The following is an 18,724-nucleotide window of genomic DNA, read 5'->3' as shown; positions in this document are numbered from 1 at the left end:
TTGAGTGTTAGACTTATCACTCTAATAAATAATTTTATTTTATATTTTCTTTAAAATACACTATATTTAGGAGTTATTTGGCCAATATTTCTTATTACTATCATATAGAGAACAAACTAGTTTTATCAGTAGGGAGAAGGTAGCAGGGAGGGACAATATAATGGCAGGGGAGTAAGAGGTACAAACTGTTACAGATAAAATAAGTTACAAGGAAATATTGTACAACATAGGGAATACAGTCAATATTTTATAATTATAAAGGAGTAAAAACTTTAAAAATTGTGACTCACTATATTGTACATCTGTAAATCTTATGATATTATAAATATCATGGTTAAATCTTAGAATAATCAAGGAATTAGGGAGTAAGAGGGGCTATGTGTATTCATTTTCCTTTTCTTCACTTATAATCTTTCTTTCTTTTTTTTTTTTTTTTGTCTTTTTGCCATTTCTTGGGCCGCTCACGAGGTATATGGAGGTTCCCAGGCTAGAGGTCTAATCGGAGCTGTAGCCACCAGCCTACACCAGAGCCACAGCAACGTGGGATCTGAGACGCGTCTGCGACCTACACCACACCTCACGGCAATGCTGGATCCTTAACCTACTGAGCAAGGCCAGGGATCGAACCCGCAACCTCATGGTTCTTAGTCGGATTCATTAACCACTGCGCCACGAAGGGAACTCCTGTAATCTTTCTTTTACTCCTCTTTGCCTGAGATTTACCAGGCTTAGCCACCAAATCATTGATTTAACGTAGGCAAGTGATTTAATCATTTTCGGTGTTACCTTTTTCATAGTTCAAGTATAAATTAATAGTAGATATGTTTCACAGATTTTTTTTTTTTGTCTTTTGTCATTTTTTAGGACCGCACCCACAGTATATGGAGGTTCCTAGGCTAGGGGTCTAATAGGAGCTGTAGCTGCCGGCCTACGCCACAGTCACAGCAATACCATATCCGAGCTACATCTGCAACCTACACCACAGCTCACGGCAATGGCGGATCCCTAACCCACTGAGTGAGGCCAGGGATGGAACCCGCAATCTCATGGTTCCTAGTCGGATTTGTTACTGCTGTACCACAATGGGAACTCCTCAAAGATTTTTACAGTATTAATATTCTATGATGAAAAAGGGTCTGCTTATTATGCATAATAAGCATTATGCATATTACATGTGGTAGTCCATGATTATTTTACAAATCATTTTTCTTAATTTAATTTACCTTAAACAAGGATTAAAAATATATATTATTAAGACGACTGACAAACCCCGATGCAAAATTTCAAGTATTCATTCTGTAAATAATATGGAATTAAATGCTTGTTTGAGAAGTGATATGTATCAAAATTTTTCAGCCTCCTTCCCACCATATACAGGAATTTATGTTACATTATCTTTTAAATACTCACATGGCAAATATCTATGAGAAGAAAGCAATGGTTAACTACTTTCAATGAAATTCTTATCTTGGACAAATACTCTGTCTTCTAATTAGCTCAAAAGCTATTTTAATAGCTCTTCTCTTTATTCTACTTAACAATATTTCAATTTTGAAAATCACTTTCATTTTCCCCTAAATCTCTTTTTCTTTAGATAAAATACATACAATGTTTCAGAATCATCTCATGAAAAGCAACATTTCAAGACCAATCATCAACATTTCAAGAGGCTATTAATAGCCTCTTGCCTATTAGCTTTTTTCAGTGTTGAGTCTAGATGATGTTCAAAACTCAGATCTGGTTTCATAGCACAAGAGACTTCTATCACCTCTTTTCTGGAAAATTAATTTCTTTATTTTAACCATGTGCTTATAGTTCCTTTAATTTATTCACATTACACTCTTGCTTTATTTGCTTGTTTTAGATGATTATCCTGAAATGGGATATTTGAAATGCACCTAGCAACTATTAGTCTCACAATTGTTTTTCAATTACATTTGCAGTTATTTTGGTTCATTTAAGGAAGTAATTTTAGACTAAATCAACTTCATTTCATGAGTTTAAGAGATTATTTTAAGTGTTTCTTTCCTATAGAATTTTAATGGCCTTCTAACTATGTTTATTTTAGCATTAAAAATTATTAGTGTCAGTTTCTTTGGTAAGAAAAAAAATCCACTGAAGGTAAAATGCAGTGTCCTATGCTCAACAATTTACTATCCAAACCTCTTTATCAACTATTGGTGATAAACTTCCTTTATATTCATTTTTATACAGGAAATGTCAATAAGAATTTCTACTTCATATTATTTTTTGTGCACATTCACATTATGCCAGACTTTATTATTCCAGATTATTCCAGATACAATTCTAAGCATAAACATTTCTTTTGAAGTAATGTCTGGTTATTTATAAATCCATATAACTTTTTTCTATTTTTCACTTTTTTTAAAACCTTAAAATGAAAAATATTATTTATATATATAAAATCCATGGATTTCAAGCTTTTTTGTTTATGCTTTATAATAAGGAATGCATATTAGTCTTCTAAAGACACAGATGTATCTATATAATTTAAGCTATTGAAATGAAAGTTCAAAAAACAATAGTTAACCTGTTTATCCAGAATTCTATTCTAATATAATTCATTTCTAATCTATTCTATTTCTTTACATAATGCTGAGAATAATCCTAATTCTATTTTTCAACTTACTAATGGGTCACAACCAGCAGTTTAGAAAACCCTATCTTATTAAAATAAATATATTTTAATTACATGAAGACATTACTTATTTAGGATGTATTACATAGTGATATTAACATTTCCAATCATCAAGGCTATAACTGCAGGTCATGACTAGAATATGATAAGTGTTACACAAGTCCAACATTTTAAGTAATTTAAGATACTGGCAGATGCATTAGGTCTACTACATGGTTATAATTCAGCTGTGAGCCAGTTGTCCAAGTTCAGTGTACTCAGCATTTTAAATAATCTTCTATACTATTTATGCATGCTAAAAATCCTTATGAAACATATGTCCTTTATCCTTTATAAACTTTTTTTTCTCTGCTGTTCTTTGATCCTATTTCATCTCACCCCAACAAGCAAAGAACATTTCAGAAAATGTATGTTTTGCTTTTTGAAAAGATGATGGAAACTAATCTAAAGGCTTACAAAGGTAGATAATAACTCTTTTCACTAGGACACAGTGTTCAAAGATCACGACTTTAAATACCAGGCTTATTTCCTAAGTAGATTTATAGTGCATCCTTGTTGAGAAAGTTGGAAGGACAGGGCTTTCCCTGAAGGTGTTTAGAGCTTCTAACTTCTCGGACCATTGTGAATTCGGCCAGTATTGACTCATCTAGTTCATAGACAGATCTATTTGCTTAGAATGATAGGGTTAGTTTTGCACTGGCATTTCCAACATTAAAGGCATCATAAAGTGCTATTGAAAATGATGTCTTACATGAATATTATTAAAATGGACAGAACTTGACAGCTTATGCACACTCATCATAGGTGTTCAATGACTATTTGTCAAACATAAATGGATTCTCATAAGTTTTGTATTTTCTCCAATATGCATAGTTAGAAATTCAATTAAAAACTGTAGACCTCTATTTTGCATTCATTTCCATGATATTTTCTTTGGCAGCAGATTTTCGGTATGAATAATAAAGGTAGCATTTTTAAATACTTTCAATGAATAATTCAGCATGCATCTGGAACATAAATAGCAATTATTAGTAAATACAAAACAAAACAAAAATACTCTTTACTTTCATATTTTCTAATTATAAAAAAGTATTAAGTGTTAAATGTGCCTTTCTCATTTGCCATGCTATTACTGCATTTTGTTTAGATATAATTCTAAACAGCTTTTAAGTTGTGATTACAAGTTTTGAGTTATGAGTATTTTGTCCTTGAGAATTTGCATGTATAAGACGTCTTTTTGCAGTAAATTTAGGAAGAATTGATTGCAATCATCCAGTTACGTCACATTACTCTTACTGACAGTTTAAAAAGTAATGTTTTGAAAATGAAATAACAATTGTGGAATATTCCTTTGACAATACTCCTCTTTTAATTTATTAGTTATCAAGTAAATTTGCATAAAACTGTACCTCAAAATTTAAAATTAAATATTCAATAAAATTAAATATTCAATATGGAGTTTAAAATAATAACAAAATTCAGTTTAAGAGAATATCATTATATTGTGATAACTGTGAATCAACTTTTATATGGCAGTATGTAATATTTTGATTTTCCTCTTCAAATAGAATTTTTAGTAATCTGTTTACTCCTGATAGTAGTATAGGTAGGAGATACTAAAGTGATGTTTCTACTATAATTAATATGCACATAATATTAAAAGTCGACAGTTTGCATTATTCTGATGGAGTGCTTTACTCCTAAGAAAATAACCCTTTTTCACATGCTAACATTAAATAAATTCTAAGGGAAGTTAAAATTCTCTAGTTTTAAATGAAGATATTTATGCTTTTTTAAAGAATTATTTTCAAAAAAATACATGTCAAGTCACTTATCTCAGTATGTGTCCACAAATTGAATGCATCTATACAACCAGTCCACAGATCAAAAAGGCAGAAAATCACCATCCCTCAAGCTCTTATCATGCTTTCTTCCAGAATTTCCACAGTGCTTGTCAGCCTTCTGCAAAGGGTAATCACTCTCTCCAATTCTGACTCTGCATAATCATTTTATTCACTTGCCAAGATCTAATCTGTCTTCCAATGAAAACTACTGCTTTTAAAATGTGTTTAAATCTGTGCTTTTAGGAGTTCCTGTCATGGCATAGTGGAAACAAATGCGACTAGGAACCATGAGGTCTTGGGTTCGATTCCCTGCCTTGCTCAGTGAATTAAGGATCCAGTGTTGCCATGAGCTGTGGTGCAGGTTGCAGACACGGCTTGGATTTGGCATTGCTCTGGCTCTGGTGTAGGCCAGCAGCTGTAGCTCAGATTAGACTCCTAGCCTGGGAACTTCCATATGCCATGGATGTGGCCCTCAAAAGACCAAAAAAAAAAAACTGCGCTTTTAAAATGTGTTTACGTCTGTGCTGACAATTAAATGTCATTTTTTCATTGACTAGGTCCAAAGTGGTATCCATCTCGAGTAGGCCTGCAGCTAGAACGTGGTAAGAGTCAATATCGCTGATCTACTTATTTAATTTAGAATCCCTTTTCTGTCATCAACAGCTAATATGTATTTATCACTTACTCAGTGGCTAGTATTATAATAAATTTTTAGACATATTATCTCATTTGATCCTCCCAACAAGCTAGTGGTCCACTTTTATGGGAATTTTAGTCTCAAAAATATAAGTTTCTCATATTCACTGTCTGTATATTGGAGGCAGGATATTTCTGTATCAAAACTTTTACTGTTGTTTCCTTATTCTATTGTCTCCTACTATATTCTAAAAAATACAGATAACTCTTTTCCAGTTTTTTTCCTGTTCAAAGTAGAATAAGGGAGGTAAGAGGAACAAAATGAATGAATTATAGGGAGGTGTATTATATCCATTAATAAGCCTCAAGTATTTCAAAATTTCAAACCCTATTCTCCATTCAGAAACATTTTAAATAAATAGACAAAAAATGAGTCCTGATAAAACTCATTGTTATTGACATTGCATCAACTTGACCTCAAATTTGGACTTGTTAACTAAAAGCTGCAGGTAGAATGTAAATTTTGGAGGATATTCAGCTCAGGTCCATGATAGTAAATCTACAAGAGGCATCTATTAAGGAATTTCAGTCTCTAAGTATTTCCATTCAATCATGTTCTGAATTTTATTTTTCTGGTGCTTTTGTTAACATTCAGGCTACCATTTCTTATCCAAGGACAAGTGATGAATTCCTTGGATTTCTTTAGGATGTTATGTTGGTTTTCACTGCTATCTTAAATATTCCATCTTTCTCTGAGACTCCACGTTGAAAACATAGGAGTCCATGACATTTTTTTTAAGTTGCATTTAATGGTCTCAAATTTTTCCAAACTCAAACGTTCAAAACAAGTTTAGAAGAGAAGGATCATTGTCTTGTTTATTTTTGCTTCTGCAGGGCATAGTATGTGTCCAGTACATAAATGCCTTTCAACACATGGATGCTGAAATAAAATTAAATGAAATCGTGGTATTGTTTTCTGAACTTGACTCTAATATAAAGAAAATAGAAATGCCATAGGCATCAATGTCAACTGTAATTTCACTTTGAAGGACACTATAAAGGACTAGGGAATTTGTTAGTTCAACCTTTCTGGTGAATGTGACTTTTTGCTTTCCCTTTACTCATATACTTGGTTGAGTTTACCAAGGAGTGTTCTGAATAAAGTATAATCCTTTAAGTGTCCCTGGATGGGAACGTGATGACATATTTGAAAAAAAAAAAAGAATCAATTAATTTCATAATGTAAGAAGGATACGTTACAAAGAAAGTTATTCAGAGTAACTCAGAATTTTAAACTTGACTCTCCTACTTACTTTTTTTTAAAGTCTTCTTTTGTAAAGTAGAGCTAATTAAGAAGCTAACACATGTTTTTGTTTGTTTTTTGTAGGGGAGAAGGTTGTAAGTATTAAGTGTGATTATGTTTATAAAGCACTACAATGATTTGTACATGGTGGATCCTTCATTAAACATAGATGTAACTATTAATATTAAGAAAAAGACTTGACACCCAAACAGCACAAGGCATGAATATGTACATATATTTGCTGCTAGGATATATCTGCCAGAATGACTGTGCTAGGAGTAGTGACACCATATAAATTTAGAGTCTTTTACAGTTTCCTCACACAAAAGACTGCTAAAACACAAATAAAAGAGCAAGCAATTGATTTTTATGGGGAAAAGAGCAAACATTTATTTAGCTTGGTGATTCTGCTTAGCTGAACTGAACCTGGCCTTACTTGGCTGATCTCACTTAAACAGTGGCAGTCAGCTAATAGATTGGAGAGGACTGACTGGTCTAGGGTGGCCATGACTACAGTCACCCCTCTATTGGTCTCATGCTTAATCAGAATATTCTGGGCTTGTTATCTGGTGGAATTAGTGGTACACATAAATGAGCACAAGCACTCAAGAATTCATGAGCTCCAGGCTTAGAACTGTCATATGATCCCTTGTCCCACATTCTATTGGTCAAAACAAGACACTAGGCTCAAGGAGTGAGGAAACAGACACCAACTCTTAATAGAACTCTTAAAAGTCATATTATAAATGGTGTTTATATAGTAACAGTGAAAAACTGCAGCAAATAACTGCAATAAATCTGGCATACAAACTGGTAACTAAAATGTCTTTATTTTACTATGATTAATATACTTCATAATGTCCTAGAAGTGCAGGGTCGAATTTCTAATTCTTAGAATCATTAAATTTGTATAAGAGAAAGTTGCAGCATGAGTAGAGTTGATCCTTTTCTTTCCATCCCTTACTCCAACCATCTATACCCTTTATAAACAGCTTTATCAAATCCCTAGGACTAGAATGTGTACTTTAGTGTCTGGTCCATTCTCGGGAGAAGATGCCTCCTGCCCCAAGATGTATTACTTGAATTAATTTAGGCAGAAAATTCAGGGGCCTTAAATGAAGTATAACATAGAAAGATGGCATGAGCTCCCATTAGGCATTCAATTCTTTGACCCCCACATATTTCACTCCCACTGGGAAAGGACATGAATATGGAATGCCAAAGAAAGAGGTCCCTGAGTACCGTATCTAAGAGTAGTGTGATTAACTATATGTCTACATTCTGTCAGGTTGTTTTTTCCAAATATTGTAATGATGGATCCACATTAAAAAAATATAATACTAATATCCTTTAAGTCAATAGGGGTGATAAAGCAGTGGAAACTATTCCCTCCCCAAAGATGTCAATATGTGCATTTTGGAAAGATGTTTTTGGTACATTTTTAAGTGGTACAAAGTCATCATAAATTTTTGTCCTTAACATTTCTTGTTATATGTGATTGCCACAATGACATTACTGACCATCTGGATGTCAAAGTCTTTACCTTGAACCATGTTGCATCAGCTTTCTAATGTTGTGTAATAAATTGCCACAAACTTAGCAATTTAAAACAACACTCATTTATTAACATGAAGATGTAGTATGGCTGAATTCTCTACTCAGAGTATCACAAATCCAGAATCAAGGCATCAGCTGAGTTGAATTCTCACTGAAAGACGTTTGAGAAAAATCCTACTTTCATCTTCAATCTTGTTAGCAGAAGCCATCTTTTTTTATTGTGGTACAAAGATCTTTATTTTCTTACTGGCTGTCAGTTCCTAGAGGCCACCTGAATTATTGGTCATGTGGTCTTCTCTATTTTTAAACCAGCAATGGTACCATGATTCTTCCTAGTATATCGAATCACAATGTTCCTCTTCCTAACTCCTTCATGCCAATTTAAAGAATTTGTTATTAGCAGGGCCATTTGAATAATTTCTTTTTATTTTCCTTTTTTTTTTAGGAACACACCTAGAGCATATGGAAGTTCCCAGGCTAGGGGTTGAATCAGAGCTGTAGCTGCTGGCCTACACCACAAACATAGCAATATGGGATCTGAACTGTGTCTGCAACCTACACCACAGCTCACAGCAACAACAGGTCTTTAACCCACCGAGTGGGATATCAGTTGGGTTTGTTACTGCTGAACCACAGTGGGAACTCCTGTATAATCACTTTTGGAGCCATATATCATAACCTAATCAAGGAAGTGATGGCTGTTGTATGCATGTTGGATTTATCATCATTAATATAAAAAATCATATATTTTCTCTTTTAAATATCTGTAACTATAACTGTAAATCTATGTCTTGGATTTTGAAAATCATCTAATTATCATCATTATTAACATTTTACTCTTTCAATAATAGAAAATGTAAGAACATCTGTTCATGATTGGAGATAATATAAATCAAAAATATATTAGCATAAAGTATTTTATAAATAACAACAAAAACAACAATGAAAACAACACTAATAGCATTATACTTGTGAGCTATATCCATGCTGGTACATAGACCTCTAAGCTACTCATTTTTCTATATGTGCAGTATAATTTTGTTTGAATAAAACTAAATATAGTTATTTGTGTCTCATTTATGAACACAAGATGTTACAGTGTTTTTGCTATCATGAATAATGCTAAAAAGAACATCTTTGTACATATCTTTTAGTACACACATTCCAGATGTACCTAACGTTTACTGTTAAGAATGCAACATTTCTTTTGCATCTCTTCTGATATAAGCTTTGTTTATTTTCATCTTATTTCATAAGAAACCCATTCTCCATAATCTTTGTTGTATGTTTTCTTACTTCGAATGCCTGGAGTGCTAGAAAGCTTAGTCTGTTTCCATTCCCTTATTTTCAAACTAAATGTACAAATATTCTTGTCCTGCCCAAGGTTTTAAATGTTAATGACTATCCAACTGCCAAATTGAGAGCTCCCACTTGAAATTCTAATAGATATCACACATCACCCACATCCTAGCTAAAAACCTTTATTTCTCCCCCAAATCCTGTATCTTCCTCAATCTTCTTCATGATTGTTAATGAGATTACAACATACTTAAGTACTCAGGTCAAAAATCTATAAGCACTGTCTATATCTCACTGAATCCTCTCAAGTTGAACTTGCTTGCTGTTCAAAGTATGTCTGGAACTGATGAATTTTTAACATTTCCAACAGTGCCATCTTAATCCAAACAAACTTTATCTGCTAGTTGATGAATTTTTACTTCCCCCTAAGGGATCTTGCTTCCTTCCTTCACAGTTACCACACAGCATCCATCATGATCCTTTAAAAAGTTGAATCATGCCCATCCCCAGTAGAGTGGCTTTTGACATCACTGTACTCCAAATGATGTATCCCATTGTAAAATAATTTATAGAACAGTTGATATGTATATCTACTGACATGCAAAATCATACTTTAAAATACCTTATATCATTTGATTATGATATCATTTTAGATTACATTTCTCAGAACACAGTACAATAATAGCTAATAGTAGTCCGTCCTGTGTTTAGATAGCAATGGGAAACCACTGTGTACTTGAAAATTTGCCAGATATACTTTATAAAATGGGTTTATTCACATTTTATTTTACTTTAAAGATTATGCATTGCAATTAATAAGTAAAACTCACCCTTAGTTCTTACCAGGTTAATATTAAAAATCATTTATAATTATGCCTTGAAATTGTATTAAAATGATATTTCCTTTTCGTTTAAGGTGGGCCCTTTTTGAAGGACTACAGAACCATTCAAAGTATTGCAGTTTCCTCCATTATCACACTCTATTTTACAGACCTAGGTCAACAAGTCAGTTGGACCACAGTAAGTATCAATTTGAAATGTAACATACATGCCCTACATTTTGATGTGATTTTTTTGTTGACAGAGAAGACATTCCCCATCAAATTAATTCATAGTGAAACAAAATACCTCACTAATAATATTTTAAATTTTCCATTCTTGCTATTATGATCAGGGGCCAAAATTCCACTCAAGTGTTGGAAAAATAGAAATACATGGTTGAAAGAAGGAAGGTAAATTCCTTTTTAAATGTCAATCTGTCTTATGACAGCTCATTTCTTCAACTTTTCCTTCTATGAGCCTCAGCATAATGGAACCCATTTGTCATTGGAAAGAGGGGAGATAGAATATTCAGTAAAAATGTTCCAAGGCAATGTGGAGGGCATTTTGAAAACTAAGAGTGAAGGCAGAAGACTTCTTTGTGTTGCAGGGAGTGGGGTATACTTTTGGCTCTCTTAAAGGAGGAATTTTAGAAGTGATGGCAACTGAATCCAATAACACTAGAAGAATGAACACTACATTGAAAAAAACAAGGGGGGGCTAAGAAACAGAAAATACTTGACACTACTCCACAAGTACTGAGCTATTCATGAGAAATGGAATAGATGTAATAGCTTCAGTAGCAAGAGGAAATATAGTGTGGTATTTTGTGACAGGCAGTGAAGGAGTTAATGTGATAAATAATTTTGACACTGATATACAAAAAATAGTGTAATCATTCTATTTTTCAATTAAATTAAGCCTATTTTCCTCATATTATTCAGACTATTAAAGTTGCTCCTGATTATATTCTATTTTGTATTGTGATGTGATTATACTTTTAATATTTTCTATTCAAATGGCTTTCTTTTTGCCAGCATATGCTTTAAATTTTCCTTTTATAAGTAATCAATTTTTAAAATTATTCCAGACACAGGATAATTTATAATATTCTCAAAAAGATAAATTCAAGTTCTCATTTACTAATCAAAATTGTTGTCATATGCTTTGCTTTCCTGGCAATCTTTCCTTTAACGTGCATTATTCCTATATTTAGATAATTACTTTTAGTATGTTTGGTTAAATGGTTGCTTTCATTTCCAAGATTTGTTGAGCTTTCGAGGACTAATTTTTGCACTAAAAACTAAGTTTGGAGTATTCTGAATCCTTGTGAAGTAATGTTATAATATTTACAAAACAACCTACTAATGCATATATCATGTAAGCAAAGGGTTTAATGTTTAAACGTGCTATCTACAGACCATTGCTTTTAGAGATTTTAGACTAGCAGATTTTGATCTTCAAAGGTTGAAAATATTCAGGGTCTTTGTTCACGTTTATGATTGAAAGGGAATTCTGTCTACCGAAGTTGTGTCAGAGTGAGAAGCAATAACTGTGAGTTCATTAGAAATTCCAGCTGCATCATTTGGATAAGCACTGAGCAGAAAAAGTGCTAAGGTGGAATTCTATGAGAATTGTACTAGAAAATTATAGCTTATTTGAGAGGAAAGTCATTTAGGTGACAAAGAGAACTCTGAAAATAGGCTGGATATTTTAAAATCAACCCTATGGTTCACACATTTTTCTTCAAATGAGTCAGTCCTATTAAATGCTAAAAATATACACATTATATTGCAATCATAGCACTTTATATCAACTAAATTATACAATAAAAGCAACATTTTACCTCACATACCATACTTGCACATTTATAAAACATTAAAGTGTCTTTAATAAAAGCATTATCATAAGTTTTCCCTTTTGTAAGAAATAGTCTCTTTTAATTTAACAAGGTCAAAATTAAGACTTTAATAATATTTTTCATGAAGTAAGAGTGTATTGTTACAGAGTACTGAGAAAATTCTTGCCTCGTGGAACTTACTGGAAGATTAAGGAGAAAGGCTTAATATATAATAGTGTAATCCCTATCATAAAAATCCTATTAAAAAAAGATCTAATTCTATTTTCACCATTTACATTCATTCATGTGTGTATAGTCCTAAGCAACTTATCTCTTGTATAGATTCATGTATCTATCACCAAAATAGATACAGAACTGCTCATTCCCAGAAAAGAATTCCCCATGTTTTTCCTCTATTCATTATTATTCACATGCATTTTCCTATCCTGGGGTAACTACCAATCTTCTTTTCATCTCTTTATTTTTGTCATGTGTGCTATGTAAACAGAATCAAATTTTTTTGTGAGATCGATATTTCTTTTTTTCTAAGCATAGTGCCTTGGTATTTATCCTAATCGTTGCATCAATATCAATATTCAGCTTCTTTTTATTGGTGAATGATACTCCGCTGTATGTATGTACCTGAGAGTTTGTTTAATTATTCACCTACTGACAGACATTTGAGTGGTTTTCAGTATTTCGTTGTTACAAATAAAGCTACCTCCTGTATCTGTAAAGGTATTTGTGTGAATAGGTTTTTATTTTTCTGGTAACACTGTTGAGTTTTACATACGAGTTCTTTGTCTGATATGTGGTTTGCAAACATTTTCTCTCAGTTTTAACTTGTCTTTTAATCCTCTTAACAGGATTTTTATGCAAAAAGTTTTCAATTTTAATGCAGCCTAATTCATTAATACCTTCTTTTAAAGATCTCGCCCTTACTATCAAATGTAAGAATCCTTTGCCTAGCCCTAGCCTGGGAGATTTTCTTCTATGATTCTTCTAACAGTTTAATAGTTCTATATTTTACACTTTTTAGATTTTTTTTTAATCATTCAAGCTTAATACTTTCTTTTCGTTTGCCTCATGCATCCTATAATCCATTTTCTGCTTTTTGTTGTTGTTTTTTTCTTATCCCATTTGGACTGTCATGTTTTCTTTTCTCTTAGCCTCTCTTATTTTGGTAGTTATATCTTCCTTTTCACTAACTCTAGAGATTACCTAAGAGATTACAATATGCATTTTTAAAATATTAAACACTAATAAAAATGTTTAAGTTTATGAATGTGAAGATACTGAAAGGACAGCTGAATACTTTTAAGATATTTGGACTCCTCCTAACTTTCTATTGTTGTGGTATATTTTAATTTTCTATAGATTTTAAAGCCAAAATCCACTACTATAAATTCATATGGTCAATATTTATTTAGATTTAACTTTTTTACTGGAATTTAATTTTTCCCTTTAAAACTGAACTGACATTTGATATTATGATCTTTCTTCCTGAAAATACCTTTAGCACTTTACTCTGATTCTAACTCAATGAGTTTTCATTCTTGTTCATTGTAAATGTATCTTACTTAACTTTTCATTTTTTTAAAAAAATTAATTATACTTGAATTACATTGTTCTGTTAATTCCTACTGTACAGCAAAGTGACCCTGTCATACATACATCTATACACACTTTCTCATATTATCTTTCATCATGTCCCATCACAAGTGATTGGACATATTTCCCTGTGCTATACAGCAGGACCTCACTGTCCATCCATTCTAAATTTAACTGTTTGCATCTATTAACCCCAAACTCCCAGTCCATCCCACCCCCTCCCCCTCCCTCTTGGCAAACACAAGTCTGCTGTCCATGTCCATGAGTTTGTTTCTGTTGTGTAGATATGTTCATCTTCACCATATCTTAGATTCCGCATTTAAGTGATATCATATAGTATTTGTCTTTCTCTTTCTGGCTTACTTCGCTTAACATGAGAGTCTCTACTTGCATCCATGTTGCTGCAAATGGCATTATTTTGTTCTTTTTTTATGGCTGGGTAGTATTCCATTGTGTATATATACCACATCTTCTTAATCCGTTCATCTGTCGATGGGCATTTAGGTTGTTTCCATGTCTTGGCTGTTGTGAACAGTGCTGCAATGAACATAGGGGTGCATTTATCTTTTACAATGAGAGTTTTATCTGGATATACGCCAGGAGTGGGATTGCTGGATCGTATGGTAGTTTTATATTTAGTTTTCTGAGGAACCTCCACACTGCTTTCCATGGTGGTTGTTCCAATTTACATTCCCACCAACAGTGCAGGAGGGTTCCCTTTTCTCCAAGCCCTCTCCGGCACTTGTTATTGATAGTCTTATTAATGATAGCCATTTGGACAGGTGTGAGGTAATACCTCATTAGAGTTTTGATTTGCATTTCTCTAATAATTAGTGATGCTGAGCATTTGTTCATGTGCTTGTTAGCCATGTGTCTATCTTCTTTGGAGAAGTGTCTATTCAGGGCTTTTGCCCAATTTTTAATTTTTTTTTTTTTTTTTTTTTTTGCTGTTGAGTTGTATGAGTTGGTTGTATATTTTGAAGATTAAGCCCTTGTTGGTTGCATCCTTTGCAACTATTTTCTCCCATTCCACAGGTTGTCTTTTCATATTTTTCTGTTTTTTTGTTTCCTTTGCTTTGCAGAATCTTCTAAGTTTGATTAGGCTCCACTGGTTTATTTTTGTTTTTATTTCTATTGCCTTGGGAGAATGGCCTAAGAAAAACTGGTATGGTTGATGTCAGAGAATGTTTTGCTTTTATTCTCTTCTAGGAGTTTTATGCTGTCTTGTCTTATGTTTAAGTCTTGAAGCCATTTTGAGCTTATTTTTGTGCATGGTGTGAGAATGTGTTCTAGTGTCATTGATTTATATGCAGCCATCCAGTTTTCCCAGCACCAATTGCTGAAGAGACTGTCTTTTTCCCATTTTATATTCTTGGTTCCTTTGTCAAAGATTAATTGACCGTTAAGTGTCTGGGTTGATTTCTGGGCTTTGTATTCTGTTCCATTGATCTGTATGTCTGTTTTTGCACCAGTATCACACTCTCTTGATTACTGTAGCTTTGAAGTATTGTATGAAGTGTGGGAGAATTATGCCTTCTGTTTTTTTTGTTGTTGTTGTTGTTTTTCCCCTCAGGATTGCTTTGGAAATTCTGGTTCTTCTTGGTTCCATATAAATTTTTGGATTGTTTTTTCTAGTTCTGTGAAAAAATGCCATGGGTAATTTGATGGATATCACATTAAATATGTAGTTGCTTTGTGTTATATTCCCATTTTAATGATATTAATCCTTCCAATCCAGAACCATGGGATATCTTCCATTTCTTTGAATCATTTTAAATTTCCTTAATTAATGTTTTATAGTTCTCAGTATATAAGACTTTCACTTCCTTGGTCTGGTTTATTCCTAGTATTTAATTTTGGGGGGGTATGATTTTAAAAGACATTGCTTTTTGTATCAATTTTCTAATATTTCATTGTTAGTATACAGAAAGGCAACCAATCTATGAACATTAATCTTGTATCCTGCTACTTGGCTGAATTCATTGATTAGTTTGAGGTTTGAGTAGTTTCTGTGTGGAGTCCTTAGGGTTTTCTATTTATACTGTCATGTCATGTACGTAGAATGGCAATTTTACCGCTTTTCCAACTTAGATATCTTTTATTCTTTTGTTTGTCTGATTGCTGTGGTTAGGATTTCCAATATTATGTTGAATAAAGGTGGTGAGAGTGGAAATCCTTGTCTTTTTCCAGATTTTAGTGGGAAGGCTTTTAGCTTTTCTCCATTGAGTATAACATTGGTTGTGGTTTTGTCATAAATGGATTTCATTATGGTATGATATGTTCCCTCTGTATCCACTTTGGTAAGAGATTTTATCATAAATTGATGTTCAATTTTGTCAAATGTCTTTTCTGCATCTATTGAAATGATCATGTTGTTTTTGACTATTCTTTTGCTGATGTGGTGGATGACATTGATTTGTGCATGCTGAACTATTCTTGGGAACTTTGGATGAAACCCATTTGGTCATGATGTATGGTCTTCTTTATGTGTTGGATTCAGTTGGCTAAATTTTTGTTGAGAATATTTGTCTATATTCATCAAAGATATCAGCCTATAATTTTCTTTTTTGGTAGCATCTTTTTCTGGTTTTGGTATTAGGATAGTGATAGCTTCATAGAAAGTCTTTCAGAGTATTCCTTCTTCTTCAATCTTTTGGAAAAGTTTAAGGAGGATGAGTATAAGTCCTTTGTATTTTGGTAGAATTCACCTGAAAAGCCATTTGGTCCTGGACTTTTGTTTGTAGGGAGTGTTTTTATTAGAAAAAAACTAGCTATGTTTTTTCATATCTCGTGAGGCATCTGTTTAAAAGATCTTTTTCTTCTTGATTCAGTTTTGGTGGGATGTATGTCTATAGGAAATTGTTCATTTCTTCTGGGTTGTCAAATTTGTTGGCATATAATTGTTCATAGTATTCTTTTATGATTTTTGTATCTCTGCAGTATCCTTTGAGGATTCTCCTTTTTCTTTTTTTCTTTTTTTTTTTTTTTTTTTTTTTTTTTTGGTCTTTTTGCCTTTTCTTAAGCTGCTCCCATGGCATATGGAGGTTACAAGGCTAGGGGTCAAATTGGAGCTGGAGCTGCCAGACTACGCCAGAGCCACAGCAATGCAGGATCCGAGCCACGTCTGTGACCCACACCACAGCTCAGGGCAACGCCAGATCCTTAACCCACTGAGCAAGGCCGGGGATTGGACCCACAACCTCACGGTTCCTAGTTGGATTCATTAACCACTGTGCCACAACAGGAACTCTGGATTCTCCTTTTTCATTTCTTATTTTATTTTGATTCTCTCTCTCTTCTTGGTGAGTATGACCAGAGGTTTGTCAATTTCGTTTATCCTTTCAAAGAACCAGCTCTTGGTTTTATTGATTTTTTTCTATTGTTTTTTAAATCTCTATTTTCTTGATTTCTTCTCTGATCTTTATGATTTCCTTCCTTCTACTGAATTTAGGTTTTATTTTTCTTTTTTCCATTCCTTTAGATGGTAGGTTAAGTTTTTGATTCAAGATTTTTCACCTTTTTTGAAGAAGGCCTGTATCACTATGAACTTCCCTCTAAAAACTACATTTGCAGACTCCCATAGATTTTGAATGATTGCAATTTCATTGTCCTTTGTCTCAAGGTATTTTTTTTTAATTTCACTTTTGATTTCATCATTGAGCCATTGGTTTTTTAGTTGCATGCTTTTTAGTTTCCATGCAATTAGTTTTTTTCTCATTTCTTTTCCTGTGGTTGAGTTATAGTTTCATGCCATTGTGGTCAGAGAAGATGCTTGAAATAATTCCCATACTCTTAAACTTGTTGAAGTTAGTTCTGTGACCTAGTATGTGGTCAATCTTTGAGTTATTCCATATGGACTTGAAAAGAATGCATATTCTGATTTTTTTTGTAAAGTAATGTCCTGAATATATCAACTAAGTCTAACTGTTCTATTGTGTCATTTAGGATTTCTGTTGCCTTATTGATTTTCTGTTTAGAGGATCTGTCCATTGATGTATGGTGTTAAAATCTCCTACTATTATTGTAGTCCCATCAATTTCTCCTTTTATGAATGTTAGTATTTGTTGTACTTATTTGGGTGCTCCTGTATTAGGGGCATATATAGTGAAAAGTGTAATATCCTCTTCTTGAATGGATCATTTTATCATTAAATAGTGTCTTTCTTTGTGGCCTTTGTTTTAAGGTCTATTTTGTCTGATATAAGTATTGCAACTCCTACTTTCCTGTCATTTCCATTCACATGAAATATCTTTTTCCATCCCTTCACTTTCAAGGTATATGTGTTCTTTGCCCTAAGGTGAGTCTCTTGTAGGCAGCATATTGTAGGCTCTTATTTTTTTTTTTTATCCAGTTTGCTGCTCTATGACTTTTAATTGGAGAAATCAGACCATTTACATTTAAGGAAATTGTTGATAAATATGTGTTTATTGCCATTTTAAACTTTGTTTTCCAGTTGATTCTATGTTTCTCCTTTGTTCCTTTAATTCTTTTGTTGGATGATTTCCTTTTACTTTATGCTTGTGTCCTCTTCTTTTTAGTTCTTGTGAATTTATTTTTTGGCTTTGATTTATGGTTGCCTTGTTTTTCAAGTATGTTAACCCTTTCCTATATCTGCTTGTTTTAGCCTAATACTCATATAGGTTCATACACATTAAAAAAAAAAAAAAGAATCTAGATTTTCTTATTTTCCATCCTCATATTTATGATTTTGATGTCCCTTTTTACATCTTCACATGTATACTTTTGCAGTTCCTTGTGTTTATTGTCACTTTTACAATAGCTGTGGTTTTTTTCTCCTTTTAGATCTGTATAATGGCTTATTTAAGTGACTACTTTCCAGTTGTGATTTCCTCTATCCTATATCATCTTACTTCATTCTTAGAGGAGACCTTTCAGTATATCTTTTAGAATAGGTGTAGTATTTCCCTGAAAAAAAATGACATTATTTTGATTTTTGACTCCCATAGCCTTTGCTGAAAAGTCTGCTATACTCCTTAAACTAAATTTGCTTTTCTCTGGCTTATTTAAAATTTAATATTTGTTTGACTATAGCAGAGTGATTATAATATGCATAGTTACGAATGTAGTTTCATTTACCCTGCTTTGGGCTTTTAGTGTTATCTGAGTCTACAGTTTGATGATGTATTTAATTTGAA

General features: G+C 32.8%; 1 protein-coding gene across 4 annotated transcripts in view; it reads left to right on the top strand.

The window, feature by feature from the left end:
- TECRL (trans-2,3-enoyl-CoA reductase like) overlaps window positions 1-18,724 on the top strand; it is a 103,952-nt gene that overhangs the window by 52,682 nt on the left and 32,546 nt on the right. For all 4 annotated transcript variants that reach the window (XR_014813767.1, XR_014813768.1, XR_014813766.1 and 1 more), the window contains exons 3-4: window positions 5,061-5,105; window positions 10,215-10,318. Coding sequence is in view for 1 of the 4 variants with exons in the window: in XM_021101380.2 (XP_020957039.1) it covers window positions 5,061-5,105; window positions 10,215-10,318 (149 nt within the window). In the remaining 3 variants the exon portion in view is untranslated. The remainder of the gene's footprint in view (window positions 1-5,060; window positions 5,106-10,214; window positions 10,319-18,724) is intronic.

Source organism: Sus scrofa, chromosome 8 (genome assembly GCF_054392235.1).
Source record: "Sus scrofa isolate SSC_HxYL_T2T_F1_AM1 chromosome 8, Sscrofa_HxYL_maternal_Yorkshire_Landrace_v2.0, whole genome shotgun sequence".
Taxonomy (NCBI): Eukaryota; Metazoa; Chordata; class Mammalia; order Artiodactyla; family Suidae; genus Sus; species Sus scrofa.
This window is presented reverse-complemented; position numbering and strand designations above follow the sequence as displayed.